This window comes from Notolabrus celidotus, chromosome 6 (assembly GCF_009762535.1).
Source record: "Notolabrus celidotus isolate fNotCel1 chromosome 6, fNotCel1.pri, whole genome shotgun sequence".
In the NCBI taxonomy this organism is placed as follows: domain Eukaryota; kingdom Metazoa; phylum Chordata; class Actinopteri; order Labriformes; family Labridae; genus Notolabrus; species Notolabrus celidotus.
In genome coordinates, this window is record NC_048277.1 from 8,761,810 (window position 1) to 8,787,349 (window position 25,540).

A 25,540-nucleotide genomic window follows, 5' to 3' on the forward strand; every position below is an offset into this window, starting at 1 on the left:
TAATATCTTCTGAACCGTCGAGTTATAAAAAAAATTCAAACCCCTACAGTGTATGTCGATAGAGAAATTAGCTATTCACGCCTAAGCCATTTTTTGATCTAGGCTGTAAACATGTTTATTATTGCTATTTTGAACTGGTGTGTATTTGGTTTCTGGTGTTTCTGCAGCCAGCCTCAAGAAGATACTCAATGAACTGCAGTTTTTAGCACTTTCACATGGGATTCATAGTTTGAGACCGGAGGTTGCCGCTTGGATTGCAACATATGAAGGTGCAACCATTGAGGTTTCTGGGCCACAATCAGCTGTAGGTGTGCGTGTACTTACTTAAATAAAACGACAACTAAAATTAAATTGCTTTCTCTCATCTTCTTTTGAAAAGTTGGTATGAAACAATATGAATCTGTGGAAGCAGTCAAATTAGATAAAGTTCACAGTCTTACTATGGAGTCCCAGATGAAGATGAATACAATCTGCTTTGTAAAGTGAAATACAAACACATCTTTATTAATGAAATCAGTCACAGAACTAAAGAATCTGATTCTCAATGTTAGCATCACACGTCACAGATGCTGGTATATTTCTACTCATCATATTGATACACGTCTGATTTTGCTCTGTACAGCTGGTTCTCCTTTAGTGCATGATCCCTTTACATCTGAAAACTACTTCATTGTCAGAATCCCATTAAAGCCACACATGATAATCAATGCAGATACACATGTAATAAATAATCTTTAACTCATAATTGCACTTACCACAATAAATAAATAAATCCAGATTTAAAGCTGTAATCATTCAGGACCGTGAGGAAGTAGTTTACAGGGAGCAGTGAGTGCCTGTGCAGATTTACAACCTGTGTTTTCACATTTGATAAAGAGTCTCTTCAGCTCCATGAAACAGTGCACACCCTCCTTAAGGCAGCTCATCAATCCACATAGTGCACGTTCGCCTGCAGCTCCTTGGTGATGTACGCGAGCAGGGCGCCTGTGAGCTGCTGCTTCAGGGTGGCGTTTCCCATCACCAGAGCTGTGAGCTGAGCCACATCTGTCCACTGAATGTCTCCCAGGATGACCATGAGATCGCTGTAGAGCTTCTGCTGCTGCTCAGGGCTGAGCTCCATGATGATCTGAGGCAGCGGTTTGAACTGTCCGCTGGTCAGCCAGCAGCCCAGCAGACCTCCGACAGCGCCGCCTGCAGGGGGACAGAACCAGAATCAGGTTTATGACTGAGAAAATAAAAGAGAGGAAAACAGCCCTGCTGACTGAAATCTTCTACAGAATAAGAACATTATGTCCCAAAGGGGAAATGGAGGAGCTGGACAGTTGTGCAGGAATGTGCATGAGATGTTGCGTGCAGAAAAGGTTAAAGAACAGACGTTACTCCAATCCAGGTGTTAAAATGTGTGAAAATTTGCAACAGCATTGAGCAGTTCAGAGACCAGTGTATGTTTGCAATGAAGCATCTACTTCTGTTAGCCGAGGTAATACAATGGAGAGGATGGTGTGCATGTTTCTGTGATGGAAGAAGGACTTAAGTTTAAGTTTCAGGGCTGAAATAGCTTAAAAGGAAAAGAGACAGAAACTCAAAGATGCTGAGACAAAAATCCCAAACACAATAGACTCCCTCTTTGCTATCTGTGACAAAAGACACGCGTGTTTTGTAGTCCTACTCACCGACTGCGATACCCAGAGGACCCCCGACCAGCCCTCCAGCAAAGGCCAGCCCCCCCGCTGCCGCTGCCCCCTTCCCCGAACCTTTCACCGTGGTCTGGATCTGCTGATTGGCTGATAACTCACAACACAGCTTCATGACATCATCCATGCGATGGTACATACTGTGGAGGAGAGTTATGATGTTAGGAGCATAGACTGTATAAAAAAGGAGACATGTGGTAACAAGTTTGAACAAGAACTTGACTGATGAGTGGATACATTGAAACTATGTAGTTCTTATGTTTCTCATGGCTTTTGACCATCTTTTGTAATTTGTTATTATCTTATTTACTGCACATTGCATTGTCTTATCCATATTGAATCTCTGTGAAGCACTTTGTGACTTTGTTCTGTGAAAGGTGCTGGATCGTGATATTATCATGGATACTTTGTTATCGTGGGCCATGTGATCCACACCCTGGTCCGCGATACAGTGTGTTTTCATTAAATGTTAAAACGGCTTACTATATAAGACATTTAAATTGTAAGACATTTACATTTTAAAGAAAATAAAATAAAAATAAAATAAAAATAAAGAAATAAATGTTGAGAATGATTCATAATTACGAAGTTTAAGAAAATCCCACAAGACACTTCAATTTAAACATCAGGGGACAAATAAAGGTCTCCATATACAGGATATTTTAACAGAGATAGTTTTAAATCATTTAACAATGATAGTAATATTGTATGACATTAGCTCTGATTGCATCAGTGGGCATCATGAGACTCAGGTTAACGTTACACGGTGGTGCATCCAGCCTCACTCTTCAACACATTATAATCTAAAATAAGGAAATAACGTCATAATCACGTCACTTAACCACAATACATGTTTTCACCATACCTTGATGCGGTATAAAATCCTCATTAATATTTCTTAGGGTCACTTTATGATGATAAGATTGTTAAATCTGCTCTGCTTTAACCGGCTACTCTTTATTTTGAAGCTTGCACTGTCATGACTGTAGCCGCAAAGCATTGTGGGAGCGAGAATGATGCTACGTTCAAGGACATTCGAGAAATGAATGACTCAGTGTTTGGTCTCAAAATAACCAGTGATTTTGCCTACCAATCATTGAATTTAACGTTTTGTATACATTTTTATGTTTCTAACATTCAGTTCAAAAACAAAAAAGAGAGTTTTCAATGTTAGACTTTATCTGTTTTCAAATAAATGTTTTGAAATCAAAACTCCTTCATTTTTTCTTAATCTGCTCAGTAAGAGGTTTTATTATTCAAACATATTAAAGGTGTATGGGGAAATTAAAACAGAGTGGACACAAACAGTAGGTCTGAAAATAAAAGTTGAACAAAAAATCTTCCGAGCTTTAGTCTTAAAACATAAAATGTACAGTAGATCCAAGCTGTGAGACTTATGATGAACAGCATGACAGCTCCCCAAAAGGAAAGCACAAACTCTCATGTAGCGCCCCCCCTACTGACTCACTCCAGTAGAGGGTGACTCCTCCATGTTAACAGATGGAACGGGTCTGACAACTTTCGATTTATAAATTAGTAATTTGATGTCAAAAAGAGGAGATGGGACATCATGATTGACAGCTCTGTTGACCAATGAGGCCTTGCAGCACTGTGTGTACTGGATTAGCAGAGTAGAGGAGGAACATGAGACAGAACATAACAAATTTTAACAAACGTGGCTTAACTAACTTTTTATAACACCCTTAACAACACCCTAAGCTAACCCTTAACTAACTCTTTATTGCAGCATTAACTAACCCATCATTACTCCCTTAACTTACCCTTAACTAACTCTTTATTACAACCTTAACTAACCCATTATTACACCCTTAATGAACCCAATATTACCCCTTAACTAACCATCTATTACCCCCTTAACAAACCCACTTTTACACCCTGAACCTACTGTTTATTTCAACCTTATCTAATCCGTAATTACACCTTTTACTAACAATTTATTACATCCATAACCAACTCTTTATTAGTATCATAGCTAACCCTTTACCACACTCTTAACTAAACATTAACTAACCCTTTGTACACTCATCCTGGAAACAGTATTCTTGCTCTATATTTAAGAAAATGTTTTCTTTAAATACTGAATTATTGAGGCATCTTATATTTGTACTTGTACTTTTCTGTCTAGTCATTGCTGTTGTGCTTTTTTTCATGTACTTACTGGGTTTTTTTTTGTTGTTGCTGTGATTTAATTTTGCAATATAACTTTACTGTATCCTACTTATCCTGTCATGATTCATTTTTGTCTTTGCTAAACGAAATTAAATAAATAATAATTAAATAAAGTGTGAGGGTTTGCCTCTGAAATAAATGGATCATGGATTTAGAACTATGTTATAGGAATGATTTATCAGTGCTGTTGTAACTGTTTTTATTCTGTTTCCTGTTATACGTGAACGCAACAGAAACAGCCAATGAGCACCTGACAAGAAGGGGGCTGGAGCATGGGTGGATTATTTTAATATCCTGAAACCAAACTTGTTTTTACACCTGCTCTGTTTGTTCTCATTTAATTACACAGATATTAATATCAGCTTTTACAAAGAAGTGCAGCACATTTATCACATGCGTGCGCCTATGTGATACGTGCAATAACATGTTGTGCAGCTGCAGACAGATCCACCGTGTCTTGTTTTAATGAAACCAACAGTTTCTTTTCTATCACATCTCTTTAAATGTGCCTCATGTGATGTTTCTGTTTGTGGGCTCGTGCAGCAGGGTCATAGCTCGCTGCAGTGTGGCATTTTGTTTACATTTGTGTAACCCACATTTACCCAGAGTACACCGGGAGAGCCAGGAGAACAGCTGCGTCAAGGCAGCGTCAAAAAGACTGAAAAATGGGAAATCAAAAGTTTGCCTTCAAAATAAAAGCCTCAATGAACAGAAGGCTATCAAACAGTTACACATTTAAATATTAAAGGGAATGTCTTCGATTGCCTCAAATGTAAATTGTGCTTTCAAAATATGCATTCAAATAGAATACTTTGGCTGGACAAGTATCCTAGTTTGAATTTACTTAACCATTAGATAGACTGCAGGTTATTTTGAGTTTTATAGTGTTTATATACCTATACAAGGGCGCTTAATTTACACATATGATCACATTTTATTTCATTTAAATATGACAATTGTATTTCTAAACACATTGAAAAAACATATTTTTTTAAGTTGATGAAATCCTCAATGTGTTCCATTCAATGTGTTTGTTTTATTTAATTAAAATTGATCTATTATAACATATTTAAACTTTTGGGTTGGATCCAAGCGGCAAACTCCGGTCTCAAACGATGAAGCCAATGCGGAAGTGATATGAACTGCAATACATCGAAAATCCGCTTGAGGCTGGCTGCAGAAACACCGGAAACCACATAGATATGAATGGGAAAAAGACGATCTTTGCAGCATTAATAAACATGTTTACAGCCTGGTTCAAAAAACGGCTTGGCCCTACAACGCTAATCTCTCTAATGGCACACACTGTGCGGGGGGTGAATTTTTTTCTAACGTGACGGTTAAGAAGATATTAAGATTATGAGTTTTGCCCAAATAAGGACATGACTGACGTGACTCCCGGTCGGGAACACACAGCCATTGGCTAAGAGACTCACACTACGTCACACTCTGCCTCGTTGAGTTCCGCATTACCAATATGGCTGCTGCCGTCGATTTGCTTCAAAACAGCTCTCAGGAACAGATGGGTGACGTCACAGATACTATGTCCATATTTTATACAGTCTATGGTTGGATCATGTTAATAGGGACTCTTTCTGTAATGTGATGGTGTGCAGTTTTTCTGTATATAAATGATCAACCAGTTGTGCAGAGAGTAAGTGGTGGCATCGTGTTTGGTTGACAAAACTATTTTTATTTCACTCGTAAAAAAGTTTCAAGATTCATGATGTTTAATGCCACTCTTTTGGTTGACATGTTGTTTTTAAATTGACTATATAATAGACTATATAATGAAAATAAAATATGTATAGCATATCCTCAGGACTCCGTCTAACCCTTCCCCACCTCTCCCGTCAGAGCTCCTCCAAAAAAACGCCCCACTCACATACATGAGCGCCGCTTATTCACGACCATATGATGGTGACTGATTCAAAACCGGTCCTCAGCACATCGTTTTGTTTTGCACTACGTCAACTCATGTCTCACTCAACAGTAAGAAAACATTATCATAGTGAAAGTTAAAAACACAAACAAACTTGAAATGTACGCGCAGGAGGCGGACAGAAAGGCAGGACGGGATTTGATTGGTTTCATAAATTGGCTCCTGATGGCAGGGATTGGTTGGTGTTTTTCAAGGTTTACTCCGGCTGTAGATAGCAGCTTTTTTTCGCTCTTTTTTAAGAACACATTATGTATTGATTTCCGTCGGGACATGAAGATCATTTTAATTAATATAACAAAAAGTGTATCTAAATCTGACTACCAACCCCAGCTTTAAATCTTCTGTGAGGAACTCTAGGTTTGTGCTCACTTTGGCGCCCCCCTGGAGTAACAGTACCTCTTATCTTCCTGTGCATGCATTAGCAGTATTTTCTGACTTAAAATACCATCCTTCTTTATCCTAACAGTCAAATATCTTATTCACCTCAAGAGACAATGTAGAAAAGGGTTGTTTATTTCAGTCTGCTGTAAATGATGTTATCTGACACCTTCCTCATGGCAGCTGTGACATCAAACAAATATACAGAAATTATTAATCTTGTCTAAAATGGTCTGGTTTGCTTTAGTAGGTCAAAAAGTGGCACTTAAAACTATTTCAGTCCGTTTCATAACTAGCTAAAAACTCCTCAAGCTTTAACACTGTATTTTATTTTACCAAGAGCGGTGAGGTCTTTTATTTTGAATATCCCGACCGGAAGTAGTGCTGGTATAGCCGTTTCTTGACGCTGGACCGACTTGCACGTAGCAGCGAGAGTGAGGAGGAATACTGTCTAATCTTTGGAATATTACACGCGTGGATGTTTTCGGGGATGATGCAGGAGTCTTGAAATGAGAGTGTGAAATGGTATCAGTTCAGAGAGAGAGGATCACTTCTTCAGCCTGTTTGATGACAACGAGCAGTACGGCTCTGAGGAAAAGCTGCTGCTGCATTCATAAACACTTCTTTAGGACTCACAACAACCCCTGAGCTTTGTTTCGGGGTCATTAAACGCAACATTTCCCTGTTGTGCACGTGTGTTGACGATGGCTGAGAAAGGTAACATGAACTTAGAGCACCTCGGTGGAGTTGTCAGGCTCCGAGAGGAACACCAGAAGGTAAATTCATGGATGACACGAAACATTGTTACTAACCTCCACCGTTAGCTAACCCACGGACAGGTACTGGCCACGCGGCGGACCAGCACACCTCCGAGCCACGAGTGGGCTGCTCAAGTTCCCTTTACATGAAACACAGATATGTGTGCACTAATAACACTGACCTACACTCATGAGCTGTGGGATCAATGTTCTGCATGTCCTCTTTCCAGAAGCTTCCTCCTCGCAGCCACTCACATGTTCATGTTCCTGTTGACTTAATGTTGTCCGGGTGTGTGTTTAGTTTCGTTTCTTTACAAATCTGTGCTCATACTGATGGATTAACCTTTAGTTTTGTAGATGCAGAGAGGATTACATTCATAAAAACTTTTACAGTCTTTAAATCAGAGTCATTGTTAACAGTGGGGGATTCAGCTTTTAAGAGTATGGGAGACAGGGGACTGCTGCAACGCTCTGTGCATTTCTACTGTAGGACTTCTTTCACATTGAAAAAACAACCAACAAACAAGTAAGCAAGAGGATGACTGGCTTTATGTCCACAAAGAAAACAGGGGTGTACACTTCATCTTGTTAACGACCCTTCATATTATTATTTAGCATTTTCCCAGCATTAATGCTGATTTACTTCCTGGTCTAATCATGGACAGACAGATAGAGACATTTTTAACCTTAAAACATCTTGTTTGCTTTTTCACAAAGAGGCCTCACCGGTAATTTGTTTCATAACCAGTTAAAAACGCCCATTGGAGCTTTACATTTTACAGATCAAGTCTTGCTTTTTGTCTCAATAAGCCTGGTGCTGCTATAAATATATTCAATGTTTCACGTGACTATTTCAGTTTAACAAAGTATTAGTATTTATGTTTCACTGAAATCAAGCAGAATACAGAATGTATCTTAAAGCTCCAGTGGGGAATTGTATCTAGTTATGAAACAGACTGAAGTTAGTATTGGTTTCTCTTTGAGACCTGCAGAGCAAACCAGATCATTGGCTAAAAAGTTATTATTAAAGCCCCAAAAAATAATAATTTTTAAATTACGAGATAATTATATTGGTTGAATATTTCTACTCTATCTGTGATATTAGGCTTTATGACTCTACTTATTCACAGTGTGAGTGATGTTTGATAAGGGGGCTTGTCTGTCTGTAAAGACTCCGGCTGAGCCTGTTGTCTCTCTATAAGCGAAGCAGATGATTTCTGCTGATAACAGTACCATGTCAACAAGAGCAGTTATAATGTCAAGTACAGTTTGATTAAAGTAGTGTCCCCCATTTGCACACAAGATAATAACTTGTTCCCACAAGATAAAAAATATTTATTTTTGGGACTTCAGGGGCTCCGTAGGTTCACAACGGTTTTACCGTGCATTTACTCATTTATAACACGTTGGTGAAAACTGTTTGTTGCAACTGTCCTCATCCTATCAGCTGAGACAGAACCCCATGCACGAGCTGGATCCCCAGACTTCATCACATGCTAACCATGTTTCTCAGGAGTCTACATAACAGGAGACAAACTCAGGAAGTTTGATTCATTCATAAAACCTTTGAAGGTTAACAAGGACTGAATGATGAAAATACAGCCTCTTAAAATACTTTCATAAATCACAAGTTGTTTTCACAATGACTGCAGCAGCTTCAGAAAGTGTCCTCTGTCTCCACAGTGGTTGGAAGGTTGAACTGAGCATGCTCAGTATGAGGGTTATTGTTTTAATGTGTTTCATGATTGGAGAAAAAGCTTGTCCCAACTGTCCCCGGTCTCCCCTTGTGTTAACATCTCTCGGATGACCAGGATCCTCAAAGTTTACGACAACAAACCTGTCACATGTCCGAATGATTTCATCTCAAGGTTATTCTGGAGTCTTTCTCAATATGTGGAGGCTTCATGTAAACTGTGACTGACTCTGAAGTTAGTTTGTATGAACTGTATGAAGCACCATGTGACAGTTCAGTGCTGTTTGTGCAGACGTCCTCACTGTGTGGACGACGTTTTCACAGCTGTGTTTGTCTTCCTCTCCCGCTTCCTTGATCCTGTTTGGTGTTTTCTTCTGATTCTCAGTCCTTCACTTTGACTAAAGATGTATAAACTTTTCTAAAGCTCTTCATCCTCATTCACTTTGACATGGTTTTTCCTAAAAACAGGTGGTGAGAGACTGTGAGAGTCGGATCCAGCACTGGTAAGCATCAAGACAGTCCCATGTATTTTTGAACATTTGCATTGTGAACGTATTCTTCTGTTTTTAAGCTGCTTTCAATCACACCATAAAAAAAATGAAATGATCACACAAAGCTGCTCAATAGAGGATTTAATATGTTCTTGTTTTCATTTGGTGTGTAAAAACTTGAAAGTAGAAGCCGTTGAAAAGCTCAGCATCATCCTCAGAACATCTTTAGCTCCTTTACTGCAGAGTTCAGTTTGAGGTTGCAGCCAACACAGGAGCGCTGGAAGTCAGTCAGAGAGAAGTGGTGATTACATCATACTCTGCTGCACTTCTAAATATTTTATTGATGTATTGAGTGTCGAGGATTATTAATGCTTGAAGTGTTAGCAGCAGTCAACAAACTTCAGCCCACAAAGTTAATGCAGATGCAGCTCATTGATAATCTACAGAGCAGTGAGGATACAATTATTTCATGTATCAGGTGACGAGCAGACGCATGCACATTCGATGCACACTCTGGAAGACTGAGCTGAAATAACAATCTCTACACACACTACTTTGTCTGTTAGATAATCTTAGGCATTTGGTGCATAAAAGTATCTCAAACTGATATCTAAAACTATCATAACTCACTATATATCAATGCCTCGCACATCATGGACCTGAACAGCTGATCAGTGCGGTGCAGGTGGAAGAACATGTATGTGTCACGTCTGAGAATAGAGCTAAAACATATGGACTTTCTGACAGCAAAGTAGAGAACAGAAACATCTCCAAGTCGAGCGTACACTTAAACTGAGTTTACAGTAGTGCTTTGGTCACAGTTAGCTAAAATGATTTAAATGACCTGCTAGAGTTGACCCCATCTGCAGAGGTTGATAGACTAGCTTCTGTTCTGTTCTGCGGCCAGTTTCTAAACAAAGAGACCAAGCTGACCTGGATCCCCTGTGGGTAATACACTTACTATTAACAAGTACGTCATACAACTCCTCTTTAAAAAGCTGAACTGTCCCTTTAATTCCATTAGCTCCAGTCTGTAACGTTGTTTAAACACAATTAGGATGTATGATCAATTGAAGTTTTTGTTTGTTGTCCCTTCACTTTTGAGTGTAATCGCCCACTTCCTCAATGTGGGCATCTTTCCCTCTCTCTCTCAGAAGTTCTTACAAGAATAATGAACTAAAACTGCAAAATTAAATAGAAACATCTATGAATGCAGCTCTATCTGACAGCATGATCTTCATCAAACATTGAGCATAGCGTTGGCCCACAGTTCAAGACCTCCACGAAGTGTTTGCTGCTGCTCTCCCTGCCTCAGCTTTTCACGTAGAGAGGGGAGGTGTGCTCTCCCCACCTCATTCTTTGGTATTCCACGTAGGCACATGGAAGGGCAGGATTAATGATTAATTATTTTGACTAAAGTGGTCCTGTCTGAAATATGCATTTACATATTTTTATAAGTCGTTGGCCTCAACTGGGCCTGATTTTGAGGGGTGGTGCAGCATACCCCCGGCACCTCTACTTCGTGTTCCTATGAGCCAAAAATTGTTATGCCTTTGCGATCATTTGTCTTTGAGTGATCCTCAATGTTTAAAAAAAACCATTTAGAAAATAAATTAAAGTAGTATTTCATCCAGGAGTTGAGCTTTGGTTATGATCCCCTCTCACTTCTGTGTGTACGGTTTGTGTTCAGCTCAGACACAGTTTCTATAGCTCCATATACAAACTGTGAAATTAATGTAATCATAATAAACCATGAGTTCAGCTTCCTCTGCTAATCAAGCCTGATTCTATGTAGTGTTCATGCTTTGTGTTTCGAGTGTCCAACTCTCCCTGACCAATCAGAGGCATTTGTTTCAAGTGTGCTGTAATTAGCTCGGTTATTTCGGATTCACAAACAGTTGCAGTCTCAGTAAGCGGCAATTTAGTGCACTTGCAAACTTAAAGGCTCAACACAATCCCGCCTGCAGTCAGATCTCATCGTCTAATGATTTACCGTGGGGGGCCAAAGTCAGTCCTCACCTGTGAGGACAATAAAGTTGTTTCCATTCTTTCCCACCACATCAGACGTCTGCTCATGTTGGAGTCAAGAGAGAGCGATATTAGTACATTTATGACAATATCACACTCAGTGCACCAACAGGCGTTTATCAACACACAGCAGGAAAGCACTTCAAGTACCGGAATCCTGAAATGTATTGGGATGCTGTGCAAATAGTTCAACAGTTTGAGAATAATGTTCCTCAGAGTTAAATAACAAAAAATGAGTGGATTTCATCATCTACAGCAAGGGTTCCCAAACTTTTCAGCCTGTGACCCCAAAATATAGGTGCCACAGACTCGAGACCCCCACTGTCCCTCAAAGTGATTTAATGTGGCTTCATTTAGCTGGTCTTCAGAAAATTAGCCTACCTATGTGAGCATGTGTCTGTGTTTCCTGTGCTGTTATGAATTAACCTGCTGCTACTGATGCTTTTGATAATTAACTCTTCACTAACCCCAAACTTAGGAGTCATCTGGAAACAAAGAAAGGGAGAAAACTCATTACATTCTATTTTCAAGGTTTTATTTCAAATGTAGCTTCATTTTTGTCAATATTTTTACTATAATGGGTAAAATGTACTTTAGATATCTTTAAAACAAAAAAAAGGAGATTCTGGAAAACATCTCACGACCCTCCATTTGTGTCTCACGACCCCCCAGGGTGTCCCAACCCACACTTTGGGAACCTCTGATCTACAGTACATAATATCATTAAAAGATTCAGAGAGTCTGGAGACATCTCTGTACAAAAGGGACAAGGACCAAGACTGGTGGACGTGATCTTTAGGCCCTCAGGCAGCACTGCATTAAAAACAGACATGACTCTGTAGTGGAAATCACTGCATGGGCTCAAAATCACTTCATAAAGTTTGAAATCATCCTGTGAAAGTTAAGGGAAAATAACGAATGACAGCGATGTCTCTACATAAAGTTTCAGTTCTCGCTTGACATTGAACCACTTCCTGTTTACTTATTAACTGATGTTAGTCATCTATTGTTCACTGTAATATCTCAAAGTAAGCCACACAGATTAAGATTATGCTGGCTTCAGATTACAGCTGTAGAAAATGAAAAGTATCATTGAATTGAGTGTGTGGCTGACATTGTGAATTCATGCCTCTGCAGGAAGAAGGTGTCAGGCGACTATGAGGCCCTGAATGAGCGCCTTCAAACTCTGCCTGACCAGCTGTGTTATGACATCATGGTGAGTACAAACCTTGTCACTCTACTCGTGCTCTGTGGACGAGTTTGAGATAGCACACTGTCTGCTTGATATTCTTAGTCTTACAGAAACTCACCCTCAATGATTTTATTTAAACTTCCGTCTCTGAAGGTTTCATTCTTCTCTTCTCTAACCTTCACATCCTCATCCCGCTCTTCTCTTCTCCTCTCTGCTGTGAACTAACAGGTGCCGTTTGGCTCTTTGGCCTTCATGCCCGGGAAGCTTGTGCACACAAACGAGATCACAGCGTTGCTCGGGGACAACTGGTTCGCCAAGTGCTCTGCCAAGCAGGCTCAGAAACTTGTTGACCACAGGATGACATGTGAGTTTGGTTTTCAGTGTTGTATTCACTGTCTCCTGTCAGAGGGAGGACGTTAGGCCTCATTCACCAACAACTCTCAAGGAGTGTTTTCCTGAAACTCACCTGAGGGGTGTTCAAGAAACTGTAGACTCGAGTTTTCTGATCTGGGATTTGGTTGTAGGTAAGAGCAAAAACCAGCACAATCAAGAGAAAACCAGAGTAGAGTTTTAATATGCTAGGGAAACAATTCTTCGTGTCTGGGATGTGATATGATGCGACAGTGAAGATGTGCAGACACCTCCTCTGTTCTTGTGTCTGAAATGTTTCTCCTTCTTCAACTTCCCATGGTTTTATTCGTTCTGTTACATGTTGCTCTTTACATGATATGAATGGTCACGGTGAATTTCCTGAACAGTGTTTGCTGTGCTCTCACATCAGCTCCCCCCACAGAAGTTTGACTGGCAGAAAACAGAAAACATTACGGTAGTTTGCTTTCACATGAGCAGCACACCTGGAAAATTTGGGCAAGTTTCAGGAGTTCTGTTCAAATGTGAATACAGCTTAAATAACAGTTATACATATATGATATATTAAATTAACATTATTTTAAGTCCTGAAAGGTTTGGACTAGGGATGACCACAATTAATCGATAATCGATTAATTGATTGTTAAGAAATTACTCGAAACACACATTTTTGTTATCAATTTTCCGTCACGTGGAACAAACATCATGTGGTCTCATATTACACTCAGCTATCAGGGAGGTGTTTTAAGTTTAAAGCATGTTTCGATGTGAATCAGTTATTAAAGGTGTTGCGCACAGCGGAGACGCTCAGCTGGCGGCTGTGCATCAGGTCTCCACGTGCGCTTTTTAAAAGAGGATCAATACAAAACTGCTGCCAACAACGACACAGACACAAAGGTTGACAGCTTTAAACAGAATATTTCCCACCTTTGGATACGAAGGCAACAGACCGGTGGGAAATGCTGGTACGCTACGTTTACAGACCAGCAACATCAGAGCCGTCTGAGCTTTTCTCCAGCGGGACTGATTATGACCCGGTTGCGCTCCTGGCTGACACCTGACCGAATACACATGTTTATTTTTCTCAATAAGAACGAGTAGACAGAAAACTGGACACAGTGAGTCTGAAGTACTTTCCTGTTAGTAATATGAGCCTTCACTTTATAAGATTATGTCCGCATAGAATATTTCTATGAGCCTGATCGTTGATATTCTGCGTGTCAAACATATACCCGTATTCAATCCTGTCAGTTATATGCATTTTGTTGCTGTAGAAAATATATTTTGGGGGAAAACAACGTATTTGGCATTGTTTTTGACGTAAGAATAATAATGTTTTTTTTATCAATTAATCGATAATTGATCGTTAACATTTCCAAAAATCGATCACGGAAAATACTTAAAATGTACATCCCTAGTTTGGACTAACCTGCAAAAGTTAAATAATCAATATAATATACTAACTATGTACTTTGTCTAAACATTTTTAAATACATGTTGAGAGAACGCTTGCCTTCACACACCGGGATCTTAACGTCAAATCTGTCAGATGTTGCATCGATTAGCAGCAGCTTTATTAACAAACGTAAAGTCAAACTTTGAATATTCTATTTCTGGATGTTTCTTCCCTCAGCTTTAGTATCAAACTATGTTATTTAACTTAATCTGCTGTCTGCCCTCTCCTGATGAAAGTGTTTTACAAAATAATGAAATCATCTGATGTTTTCATCTCATTACAACCCCAGATCCCAAAAAGTTTATATGCTTTGTAAAATGTTGAAACAGAATTTGATGGTTTGTAAATCACTTAAAGCTTATTTACCTGAAAACAGTGCAAAGACAATATATCAAATGTTAAAATTGACAAAATTTACAGTTGAAACAGGGACATTGTCATCATCAGCTCTTCTTTTAACAACACTCTGTAAATGTTGGTGAACCCGGGAGACCAGTTTCTGGAGTTGAAAGTGAAACGTCCCATTCTTGTCTGTTATAGGTTTTTATCTGCTCAATAGTTCAGGGTCTCCCTTGTTATATTTTTCATTTCATGATGCTCCAAATGTTTTCAATGGGTGACAAGTCAGAACTGTAGACAGGCCAGTTTAGCACCTGGACTCTTCTACTACAGAGCCAAGCTGTTGTAATACAATCAAAATGTGGTTTGGCATTGTTTCACTGACATGAGTAAGGTCTTTCTGAAAAAGTCATTGTCTGGATGGCAGCATATGTTGCTCCTAAACCTGTTTATATCATTCAGAATTAATGGAGCCTTCACAGATGCTACCCATGCCATGGACACTTCGTATATGCATCCAAATACCATCCATACCAGGGATGCTGGCTTTGAACTGTAAGCTGATAACAAGCCGGGTGGTCCCTCTCCTCTTTAAAGCGAAGGGTGCACCGTCCATGAACTTTGAATTATTTTGAGACCTTTCTTGACATCAAATATAAGAATAAGACTTCAGAAGATGTTGGTGAATGGGGTCCTGTGTTTAAACTCAGTGACTGTCTCTTCTTTGTCCAGCAGAGGGGGCTGTTGCTGCATGTAGAAATCTCTCTGATCACGGGAGACTCACTGAACTTCACTCTTTAGTTGAACTAAAGATTCTGGAGGAAACTTTAAGTTGTTTGTAAAACTGTATCTGACATTAGAGACATGCTTGTGTTGCTGCTGATAACAGAGCTAAGATTTGAAGCTGATTTGAAATTGTTTCACATTTTCAAGGTAACATTTGCAGCACCTTCATTCACATGTCGGGAACATCCTCAACGCTTCAGTTGTAAATCTTAAAGCAGTCTCTTCTCTGAGCTCAAGAACATTGATGATGAAATGCAAGAAGTCTGTGTGTGTGTGTGTTTGTGTGTGTGTTTATTCTCCAACATGCTGTGTGTTTGTGCGTGTGTGTAGTCGTACCTCGCCTGTGTTTGCCCCGCTGCTCATTCTGGGGCTGAAAATCTCATATCAAGTCAAATGGGCCCGAGTAACGATCTCTGATGTGAACATTATTAGAGTGTTTAGTGAAGCAGAAATGTGCTGCCACAGCCCATCCGCAGCCGTCTTTACCCCCCTCCCTCACACACACACACACACACACACACACATACACACACACACACACACACACACACACACTGCCCCCCCCCCCCCCCCAATCTCCTGACCCTGCCCACCCCGCTATTACAGAGCTAAGTGCTGTAATACAAACACAGCTAGCTGAGATGTGTCAGACAGCGGCGGAGTTGTCAGGCCTTCTGTGTTTGACCTTTCTTCACTTCCAGTTGATGCACTGACTGGAGGGGCTCCCCATCGCCATGGAAACAGGGGCCCTCTGCTGCTATTAGCAAAAGGGCTTAATTGTTGTCAAGATTTAATGATCCGGAGTAGTATTCAGGGCAGAAGATATTATGAACTGTTTGTGTCATCATTTTTCAATTTTTTCCCCCCAACTTGTTTTGGAATTTAACTCTTCGTCGCCCGGCTGCCGTCGTTCCTCTCAATGTACGCTGTTTAAAGTTTGATTTGAATCTCTGTTAGCCTGCAGCCACTTTTTTGCACATTGTTTCTGTCTGACTGCATGTTCTGATGCTAATGCGTCTGATTTTCTGCAGATGTGAAGAGACAAATGGACGATCTGGAAAAGACGATGAAGAACTTTGAAGCCAGAGTGGGTTTTACGAAGGATTTGGAGAACATCTCAGCCGTAGGTTAAATTTCTACAAATGGTTTCACTGATGAGATGGTGTTCATGACATTTATTGTGATAAATACGTTGACTCTGCTTCCTCCTAGAGTAAAGGAGACTATGTTGATATCAGAGAGGCAGACGGAGACAGGGAAGCTGCTCTCACCAAAGGTAATCTGTCATCTGCCTTCATTTTCCATTCATGTCTTTGATTATGAGAAACATTTAACCTGTTTTTAATCCTCCTCAAATCTCAGAACATTTAGTTCAAACCACTCACTGTATCTTCATTCTTTATTTGGATCCCCATTAGCTTCCACAGTGTGGTTGCTAGTCTTGAAAAAGTTTCAAAACAGTGATTACATAACGTCAATGAGAAATTCATCAGCAGTTTTAGTGACTTTTTAAAAGAAAATCTGTTTTTGATCTGTCTCATGTTGGTGGGGAGCAGATTCCAGGCAGAGGAACCTCTAAAAAGAACAGATCTCATCATACAGTTAGTTCTAGGACCTGGTGTTAGCAGATAACCAGTGCTCACATGACGTGTTGTTACCTGTGATTAAAACCAGAACATTTCAGTCTATCACAAAAGAACTGTGTTGTGTTATTCCTCATAACAGTTTGCATAAATGACAGAAGACATTATTTTAAATTAGCCTCCACAGTTAGCCAATATAATCTTTTATGCATCTCCAGCACATTAGTACAAAAAGAACAATTAAAAGCCAATCTGGCCTCTAAAGATGGATGACACACCTTCATCTGAAACTGAAGCCAAAATGTGCTTGTTCCAAGCACTGACATGTTCGTGCTGGATATGTCAGCTGGTGAAGCTGTAGCAATAACTTTCACACCATCCCCTGACTAAAAACACCCTTTACCTTACCGATAGAACATGGTTCTATGGAAGGTCATTTGATGTTATCTACTAAAAATGGACGACAAAACTAGTTGCCTTCAAACTTAATTGTCTGTTATGTCATTGTGCGTGTTTCATGCTGTGAGTGGACCTGACTTTGTTTTCCAAAGCTGAGTTGGTGAAGAGTGGGCAGTGTCACATCAGGACGCTCTCTGCTGCGAGCTGCTCATGCAAACAGTGACCAAGAAGCAACAGGGAAACAAAAAGCAGAATGGTGGCAGCTGACACAACATTAACATGTTCTTATAACTCCAAAGTCTGGAGCATTTCACTCTTGAAGCTGTTAGAAGGACTGTCTGTAAAATTAGCCAATCATGGGAGCACGTTGGTGAAGTGCGACGGTGGAAGGAAGCTGTTAGACGTCTCTCTTTCAGACGTCAACTGTGACAGCTCATCGGTCCGAAGTCAGAGCCACGCTATGTAGTCTTTATATTTTCTGTTCCTCACCTTCAAATGTTTACACAAGGGAAGGTTTCCCTGCATTTATAAGGTGAAAGCTGTTAAGTTATTATCTCGTCAGCCAATCATTATTCGTTTCAATAATTGATACGTTGACAATCAGAATCCTTTTGAACGCCAGCACAACTTTTGTTAGTGTTTGTTTCGTTTCCTCTCACTGTTCCTCCTCTACTCTGATAAGTTGGGGCACACAGCGCTGCAGGAGCCTCATTGGTCAACAGAGCTGTCAATCATGATGTCACACCCCCTCTTTATAGCATCAAATAACCAATTCAAAGTAAGCTAGTCAGAAAAATGAACACTGTGAAATAAATCAGCATGATAAGAACTAACCACCATGACAGACACCGTGTTTGACAAACATTTATTTGATATACATTTTGATTTTAGAGTCTGACCCATGTCCCATCTGTTAATATAGAGGAAGCAGGCTTTATGAGTCAGTCAGCAGGGGGAGCTCTAATAGTTTTGGCTTCACTTTCAGGGAGCTGTCACTTCATCCTTCTTTTTTTAAGTCCACGGTCTAAAGTAATTTCCTCCATCTCGACTGCATTAACAGGAAAGCACAGAGTAGCTCACAAACCAAACTCCAAGCCCAAGTTTGAAGTGGTCTTGGATCTTAAAGAGGAGGAAGAGGAGGAGGATGAAGAAGAGAGCGGAGATGGAGAGAGCAGAAAAAGCGTCCTGACGGAGGAGGAGCTGTGGGCTCGGCTGGATGAGCTGGAGAAACTGGAGGAGCTTCAGGACGAGCAGGACAGGTGATGAACATGTTCAGGATGTGTTTTCAGAAGCTTCAATGTCAACACACTTCTGACCTTTGACCTGTCAAACTTTGAAACATGTTCCTCCAGGTTTTCAGATAACGCAGACATGAACGGTGAAGACACGTCGTCCCTCTCTTCAGAGGAGGAGAAGGAGGGAGAGGCTGCACCTCAAGTCAACGGGCTGAGCCTGAAGCCGAGCTGGACGTCTGCACCGCACAGCGAAGCTCCGCCTACTGTTGACAGGAAGGAGGAAGAAGAGGATGAAGATGATGTGGAGGACAGCAGCTGTCTGCCAACCATTTTCTTCTCTCACACAGTTGAACCCAAGAAGGTCAGAGTGATAACTAACTTTAAATAACTTTCAGATTCAGCGTTTCCTGTTGATTCAGCAGTTTGATAATTTCTCTATCTTCATCCTCAGGTGAGGATCAACACGGGAAAGAACACAATGCTGAAGTTCAGCGAAAGGAAAGAACAGAAGGAGCACTCAAAGAGGAAAAAGAAAAATGGACACAACGGACACTCCCACCACGAACTTCACAAAATCACGACACCAGCAGATATCTACAAGTAAAAAATGCTTCTGTTACATGAAAACTGTTTCCTGTCAGGAAATGTTTTTGAATTTCCCCGTTGTGGGACGAGTAAAGGACTATCTTATCTTAACTTCATCTAGTAATCCTGATTCCTAACAGTAAGCTGTCTGATGTTTTGCTCAGGTTGTTTGTGGACGTGAAAAACGGCGAGCCCGTCCCGAGAAAGTCCATCCTCAAGTCGCGCAGCCGAGAGAACAGCGTGTGCAGTGACACGAGCGAGAGCAGCGCCGCAGACTTCGAGGAGCGCCGGATGATCGGACGCAGCTTCAGCCACGATGACGCGATGCACAGCGACACCAGTGACGGCATCACAGAGGAGGACAGCCCCACGGCAGTCCCACTGCACCCTGCAAGCAGATACGAGGTAAACCAAAGTGCTGTCTGTTAATTTTACTTCTTACTATGTTAAATCTCAGTTACAGCGTCAACAGGCTGTGATATACCTACATCATGAAAACAGGTTATTAAAAAGATGCCTCTGAGCCTCCGACTGCTTAATGAGAACTTAAAACTCCCACAAAGGCCTCTTTACCTTAAAACAGCGGCTGCATGCGGTCCAACAATCATTAAACGTCTGATACAAGCTGAACCTTTTAGACTCTGCAGTGCCTCTGAGCACCTGAGTTATATTTCAGTATTGCACCGGGGAGCACCCATCATCTTTAAATGTCACCCAGTGTATCAGAAACAGAGAGTAAGGCCTGAACTTCATCCTGTAGATACTAAAGTTAACTGGAGGCGAAACATCCACTGCAAGAAATACAGGTTCTAATGTGAGACCAAAGAGACGGTGAAAATGATTCATGGAGAGCCATGTTAACCTTGTTTTAACAATGTTCATGTTAACATCTGATGAACCCAGACATGACACATACAGTGCAGTTAAACTTAAGGGATTCTTTCAGAGTAAAAGCTTGAGCTGGTATTTCTACAGAGAGCCTCCACTCGTTTTTTCACACTGCTTTTATTTATTTATTTTCAAGGATTGTTATTCAGAGAAGGAAGTCACTTTGGGGAACCTGCTAGACTTTCATTGAAAAAGTTAGTCTCTAAACATCCAAGCTATAAACAAAATATAAAGAAGTTAAGTATCATCAGTTGATGGGAGATATTTATCCTGGTGTGATCTCCCTCCATCAGCTTATACGTTTATTTATGTGACTCTGTGTCAGTTATTCAGCCGTTGTGTTAATGTCAGCCTCAAGTGGACACTTGAAAAACTGCAGTTTTTAACACTTCTGCATTGGCTTCAATTCTCGTGGCCAGAGGTTGCAGCTTGGCTCGACCCCTGAAACCGACTCTTAAAACCTCCCCTACACATAATAATAATAATGATAATAATACATTTTATTTATATTGCGCTTTTCAAAAACTCAAAGACACTTTACAATTGTTAATATCAATACAAGCAAGGAACCCAAATCAAAACAACAGTACAACCACACATTAAAAGCTAACTTAAAAAGATGAGTTTTTAATAGTGACTTGGTAGACAGTCTGGTAAAATGAAGAGTTTTGAGCACATACCTGTTTGTCCTTTACTGTATCGAAAAACTCTTTATGACATATTTGAAGCCGAGAAGTTAAAAAACTTGACTTCATGGTCTTAAGAAGGGAAAACTTGTGAAGTAGGAGTGAGCTGACTGAAGGAACTCGCTGCAGCCAACATGCTGCTCACAGCAGCTGTGCAGAACCAGCCTTCTGATTTCAATTGTGACAGAGATCCCGTCCCTCTGTGTCTTGCACTGTCGGGAGAGTCTTTCTTAAAGTTAAATCACAAATTGACCAGGAGGAGACATCAGGACCAATCCAGCTGTCATGGCAAGGGACGCCTTATTTTTTCCAGGTCTGACGATGAGTCTGCAAACTGACCGGGGGCGCACAACTCCTCCACTTCAAATGCTCCGATTGTTCTCCTAAGGTCACCTCCTGCTACATTATTGTTAATACTACACAATGGTTGGATTTTATGACAGTCATTTGTCAGATCAAATACAGAGCTGTTGAAAGGGCTTGATGAATGTGTTTTTTTGTTTGAATAGTTGTGTCAAATGTTTATTTGTACCTTGTCTTCAGTTTTTAGTAGGAAAACGACAGAATTTGTGATTTTGTCATAACAATAAATAAAAGTGACATTTCTCTTTTATTTTGAAAGCCTGGCAGGAAGAAGGATTTCTGAAGTCTTGTTGTCAGAATGCAGAGAAATGTGTCAGATTACATCATCCTTATGGAACATTTCCTCGCTGTGCATCATGTCGGTTATTTATCTGAAATGTTTGGTTAAAAAGAGAAGAGCTGTTGACTTTGTAAAGCACTCAAGATGACACATGCTGGTGTGTATATCATCAAATCATAGAAAGAGTAATAGTTTATGAAATCAATAAAACATGTGAGCGTCAGTTTCTCTGGTTCTGAGATGGATCTGTTTGTTTGGGTTGGGTCCTCAGTGAAGTGCACTCACTTGTGACCTTAGACCGTTATCACGAGAGCAGTTTTAGAGGTTACAGTGATCCTTCATTGATCATCGGACTAACACCACATTCATTGTCTCTCCCTCCTCTTCAGGCTTTTTCAGGTACGGTGGTAGAAAAGGACCCGATGCCTTCAGCTGTCCCTCACCTGACCATCGTCCCTCCGGCTCTGCCCACCATCCTGGAGAGGAAACAAGAGGAAGTGACGCCCGACGTTGCACCGCCAGAACAAGCTCCAAAGAGGGTGTCCAAGTTCAAAGCTGCCCGGCTGCAGCAGAAGTGACAAACGAACATCCTCTTTCCACTTGAACTCCTCGTGTCTGTTTTTTTTTTTAAAAGCCTTTTGGTTTCTTTTCTACAACCGATGAACCGGACAAACTATCCTCTCCTCTCTGTCAGATTCTCTTCCTTCAGTCTAACGTAACTGAGTTTGAAGTTCAGTGAAGAAAAGCACAGCAGCATCTTCAACCAATCTCTGTATGCACGCTGCTTTTCAAACACACCGTGATCACTTTTTATGCTAACCTTTCTAACACTTCTCTTCACAGCTTCTCTGACACCTGTTGAACTGATTATCGTCTGTCACATGTTTACCTCTCTCCTGCTTTTGTCAGCCCTTCCTCCCAGTTTAGGTCAGTATTTAGAGACTGCCTGTTAGGATACGTTGCCTTTTCTTTCTTTTTCATCATTAAACAAAATCAGGTGCCGCTAGCTCTTGTTTGACCTGCCTAATGAATGTATGTTATCCTTTGTGATGAGCTTTATGTAAAGACAAAATAATATTATTGGAAACTAAATGGAAAATAAACCATTTTGGCTACAACCTGACATCTTCTCCCTTCCCTTTATTCCTCCACAAATATCTTTGGAGGACTTTCTGAAGCTGTTGTTACGCTGCATATCAATGGTGCGTTATAGTGACACACTTTGTGTTCATAATTTACATCTTTAAACAACTAACACAAGACACTTTGTGAGCTGCTAGATTTTTGATGAATTATTGTTATTCCTCATAATTTCCTGTAGTGCATTAAAATTTAAATAGCACCATCTCAAAGCAGCCTGTTGCAGCCAAATGTTGTAAGCAAGCGATAACATTTCATCAAAGCTGTGAAGCAAAGTGAACACAAAATGACTTTTTCAGTTATTAAAACACAAAAAGATAAACCGCAGACTAAATTAGAGAGAGAGAGGGAGGGAGTGTGTGAGGAAGACGCTCCGAAGACAAATCAAATTAGGCGTGTGAGCCAAAACCAAAACTCAAACGCTGAGGAGCAGAGGAGGTCTGATGAAGAAGATGAAACTAAAAGATTTAAAGTTGAGTTTGATTTCTTCTTTTACAGAGTGGAAAATGCATTCTGGGCTCACCTTGGTTTTTTAGACCTAGACGAGTCCTTTAATCTCAACCATCAGCATACCAAGTTTAGATCACTATGCATGCATCTCAATCAGCCAGAACATCACGATTACTGACAGGTGAAGTGAATTTTAGTCTCACCTGTCAGTGGGTACGATCTGTCAGGCAGCAGGCGAACATGTCCTCAAAGTTGATGTGTTGAAGCAAAAAAATGGGCAAGTGTGAGGAGAGTGTGGGAGAGACTTTGACAAGAACCAAACTGTGATGGTTAGATCACTGGGTCAGAGCTCCTGTGGGGTGTTCCTGGTCTGCAGGGGTAAGGACCTACCAGAAGAGGTCCAAAGAAGGAGAACCAGTGAGAAGGTAACAGGTTCATGGGCCCCAAAGGATCATTGATGTGTGGAGCTTCCCTTCCAGTCCACTTTCCATCAATCTGCTTCAATACAGTCTCTGCAAATTGGGGGCTCTGTCTTAAAGGTGACATATCACGCTTTTTTCATCAATATATATTGGTCTAAGAGGTCCCCAAAACATGTCTTTAAAGTTTATGCTCAAAAAAACACTTTGAAATCAGATTTTGACATGCCTGAAAAGCCCTCTTCTTCAGTCCTCCTCAGAACACTCTGTTTTCCCTCTGACCACGCCCCCTCAGGAAGTGGATGTGCCTCGGCTCTCCAGCACGTTGATCTAATGTTTACATGTTGGCTGAATATACACGGCTGCTCAGAGATCGCGTTACATCAACCCTCTGAATCTGATCCAGAATCTGATCCTGACGGAGAGGCGCCTGTAGCAGGACCTTTCTGAACGATTGGTCATAGATTTAGTGTTTTTTTGTTGTTTTATTTATCAGTATGTAGATGTGTGTCTTGGTACACAGCTACAGCTACAGCTATGAACATGTAGCTATGTGGCTATGCTAATTAGCGCTAGCACTTATCCATGACAAATAAAAATCATCCACTAGATCTTCAAATCTGCAGACCTGGGGAGTAAAACTGACCTCTGCCAGAAAGGCAGCGGGACCTTCCTGAAGGATTGGTCACAGATTTAGTGTTTCTTGTTGTTTTATTTGTCAGTATGTCGACGTGTGTCTTGGTACACAGCTACAGCTACAGCTATGAACATGTAGCTATGTGGCTATGCTAATTAGCGCTAGCACTTATCCATGACAAATAAAAATCATCCACTAGATCTTCAAATCTGCAAACGTGGGGAGTAAAACCGACCTCTGCCAGAAAGGCAGCGGGACCTTTTCTGAAGGATTGGTCACAGATTCTGTGTTTCTTGTTGTTTTATTTGTCAGTATGTTGACGTGTGTCTTGGTACACAGCTACAGCTACGACATGTAGCTATGTAGCTATGCTAAGTAGCGCTAGCACTTATCCATGATAAATAAAAATCATCCACTAGATCTTCAAATCTGCAGACGTGGGGAGTAAAACCGACCTTTGTGTTTATTCAGACAGCCTACAACTAGCATGCCTCCCTCCTAAGCTCCTTGTTAGCACACATTTGTGCAGGTAATGAAAAACGGAGGGGGGATTCAGTATTATTTTATACAGTCTATGGGCTGAACAAGCTCCGAGCTCTGACTCCGTGACAGACCGGACATTGTTGTGACGTAACAAAAACACGGAAGTCTGAAACGGCTCGTTTCACACACATTTACAGAAAGGTGAAGAAATCAAAACAGGGGCAGAATGGATTTTTTTCATTCTCGGGTTTTTTTTTAGACATGCCAGGGACACATATTTCAGGTAAAGAACCATTAAAAAGTCCATTTTGCATGATATGTCACCTTTAGATAGGTGCCTAGAAGTATGTGCACACACATTAATATAAATGGCATCCTTCTTTTCACTACTAATCATTTTTACTTCACTCCTGCCTTTGAAGTTCAATACAGCTGTTCAATTCCTTTGCATAAATACAATTTAATAAGTAACACAAGAGCAGAAACAAACATAAACCGATTGTTTAGGACTAGAAATGACAATGTTTGTCTAAAGCCACAACTTTGAAAAGCCAGTAAACTCTTACACACTGACTTTATTGGCAATGTTCCTGTACCAATATATCACCTTTAAATATAATTTTAAGTACTTAAAAAAAGAAGCTACATTTAGATGCAATGAAAGCTGATTTGAAATGTGTTTGTTTTATCAAAAATACAAGTGTGGACATGCAAATAAGAACAATATGAAAAATTAAACAAAAAAAAGTATACTGACAAAGTATTTACAGCAACAAAAAAAAACTCAGTATGAGCTTGTCTAATGAGGGAACATATAAAAGAAATTGTAAATATAAACATACATACACATATAGCTACATAAACATATTCATACCTATATACACATTCACATATTCATACACACATGCATATGCACATGTACACATATATTAGGAACTGATGAATAAAATAAGAGAGAAGGCTGGGAAGAGAAAAAGTAGAAGACAGGTTCCTGAGTTTGTCCTTAAAGGCTGTTAATATAAAATAAAAATCTTTCCCACTCTGAGTGGTACTGAAAAATTGATTTCAATTGAATT

The 25,540-nt window shown here is 40.3% G+C and overlaps 2 protein-coding genes across 5 annotated transcripts; one reads left to right on the forward strand and one right to left on the reverse strand.

The window, feature by feature from the left end:
- Nucleotides 1–478: 478 nt before the first annotated feature.
- On the reverse strand, nt 479–7,263 carry zgc:112052 (protein C19orf12 homolog). 4 transcript variants are annotated; one of them, XM_034686561.1, is made up of 3 exons: nt 7,145–7,263; nt 1,674–1,834; nt 479–1,191 (listed from the first exon to the last, which is right to left on the reverse strand). In XM_034686561.1, exons 1-3 carry the CDS (start codon nt 7,177–7,179, stop codon nt 926–928), a joined length of 462 nt encoding a protein of 153 aa, XP_034542452.1. In that variant the 5' UTR covers nt 7,180–7,263; the 3' UTR covers nt 479–925. The 4 variants fall into 4 exon arrangements, with proteins under 4 accessions (XP_034542452.1, XP_034542454.1, XP_034542455.1 ...); XM_034686563.1 differs by having other exon boundaries at nt 7,149–7,242; XM_034686564.1 differs by lacking the exon at nt 7,145–7,263 and adding an exon at nt 7,017–7,136.
- On the forward strand, nt 6,582–22,458 carry uri1 (URI1 prefoldin like chaperone). Its single transcript, XM_034686557.1, has 11 exons — nt 6,582–6,980; nt 9,124–9,158; nt 12,312–12,390; nt 12,595–12,730; nt 16,348–16,439; nt 16,529–16,592; nt 18,359–18,557; nt 18,651–18,894; nt 18,985–19,133; nt 19,283–19,523; nt 21,725–22,458. Exons 1-11 carry the CDS (start codon nt 6,909–6,911, stop codon nt 21,911–21,913), a joined length of 1,500 nt encoding a protein of 499 aa, XP_034542448.1. The 5' UTR covers nt 6,582–6,908; the 3' UTR covers nt 21,914–22,458.
- Nucleotides 22,459–25,540: the final 3,082 nt, after the last annotated feature.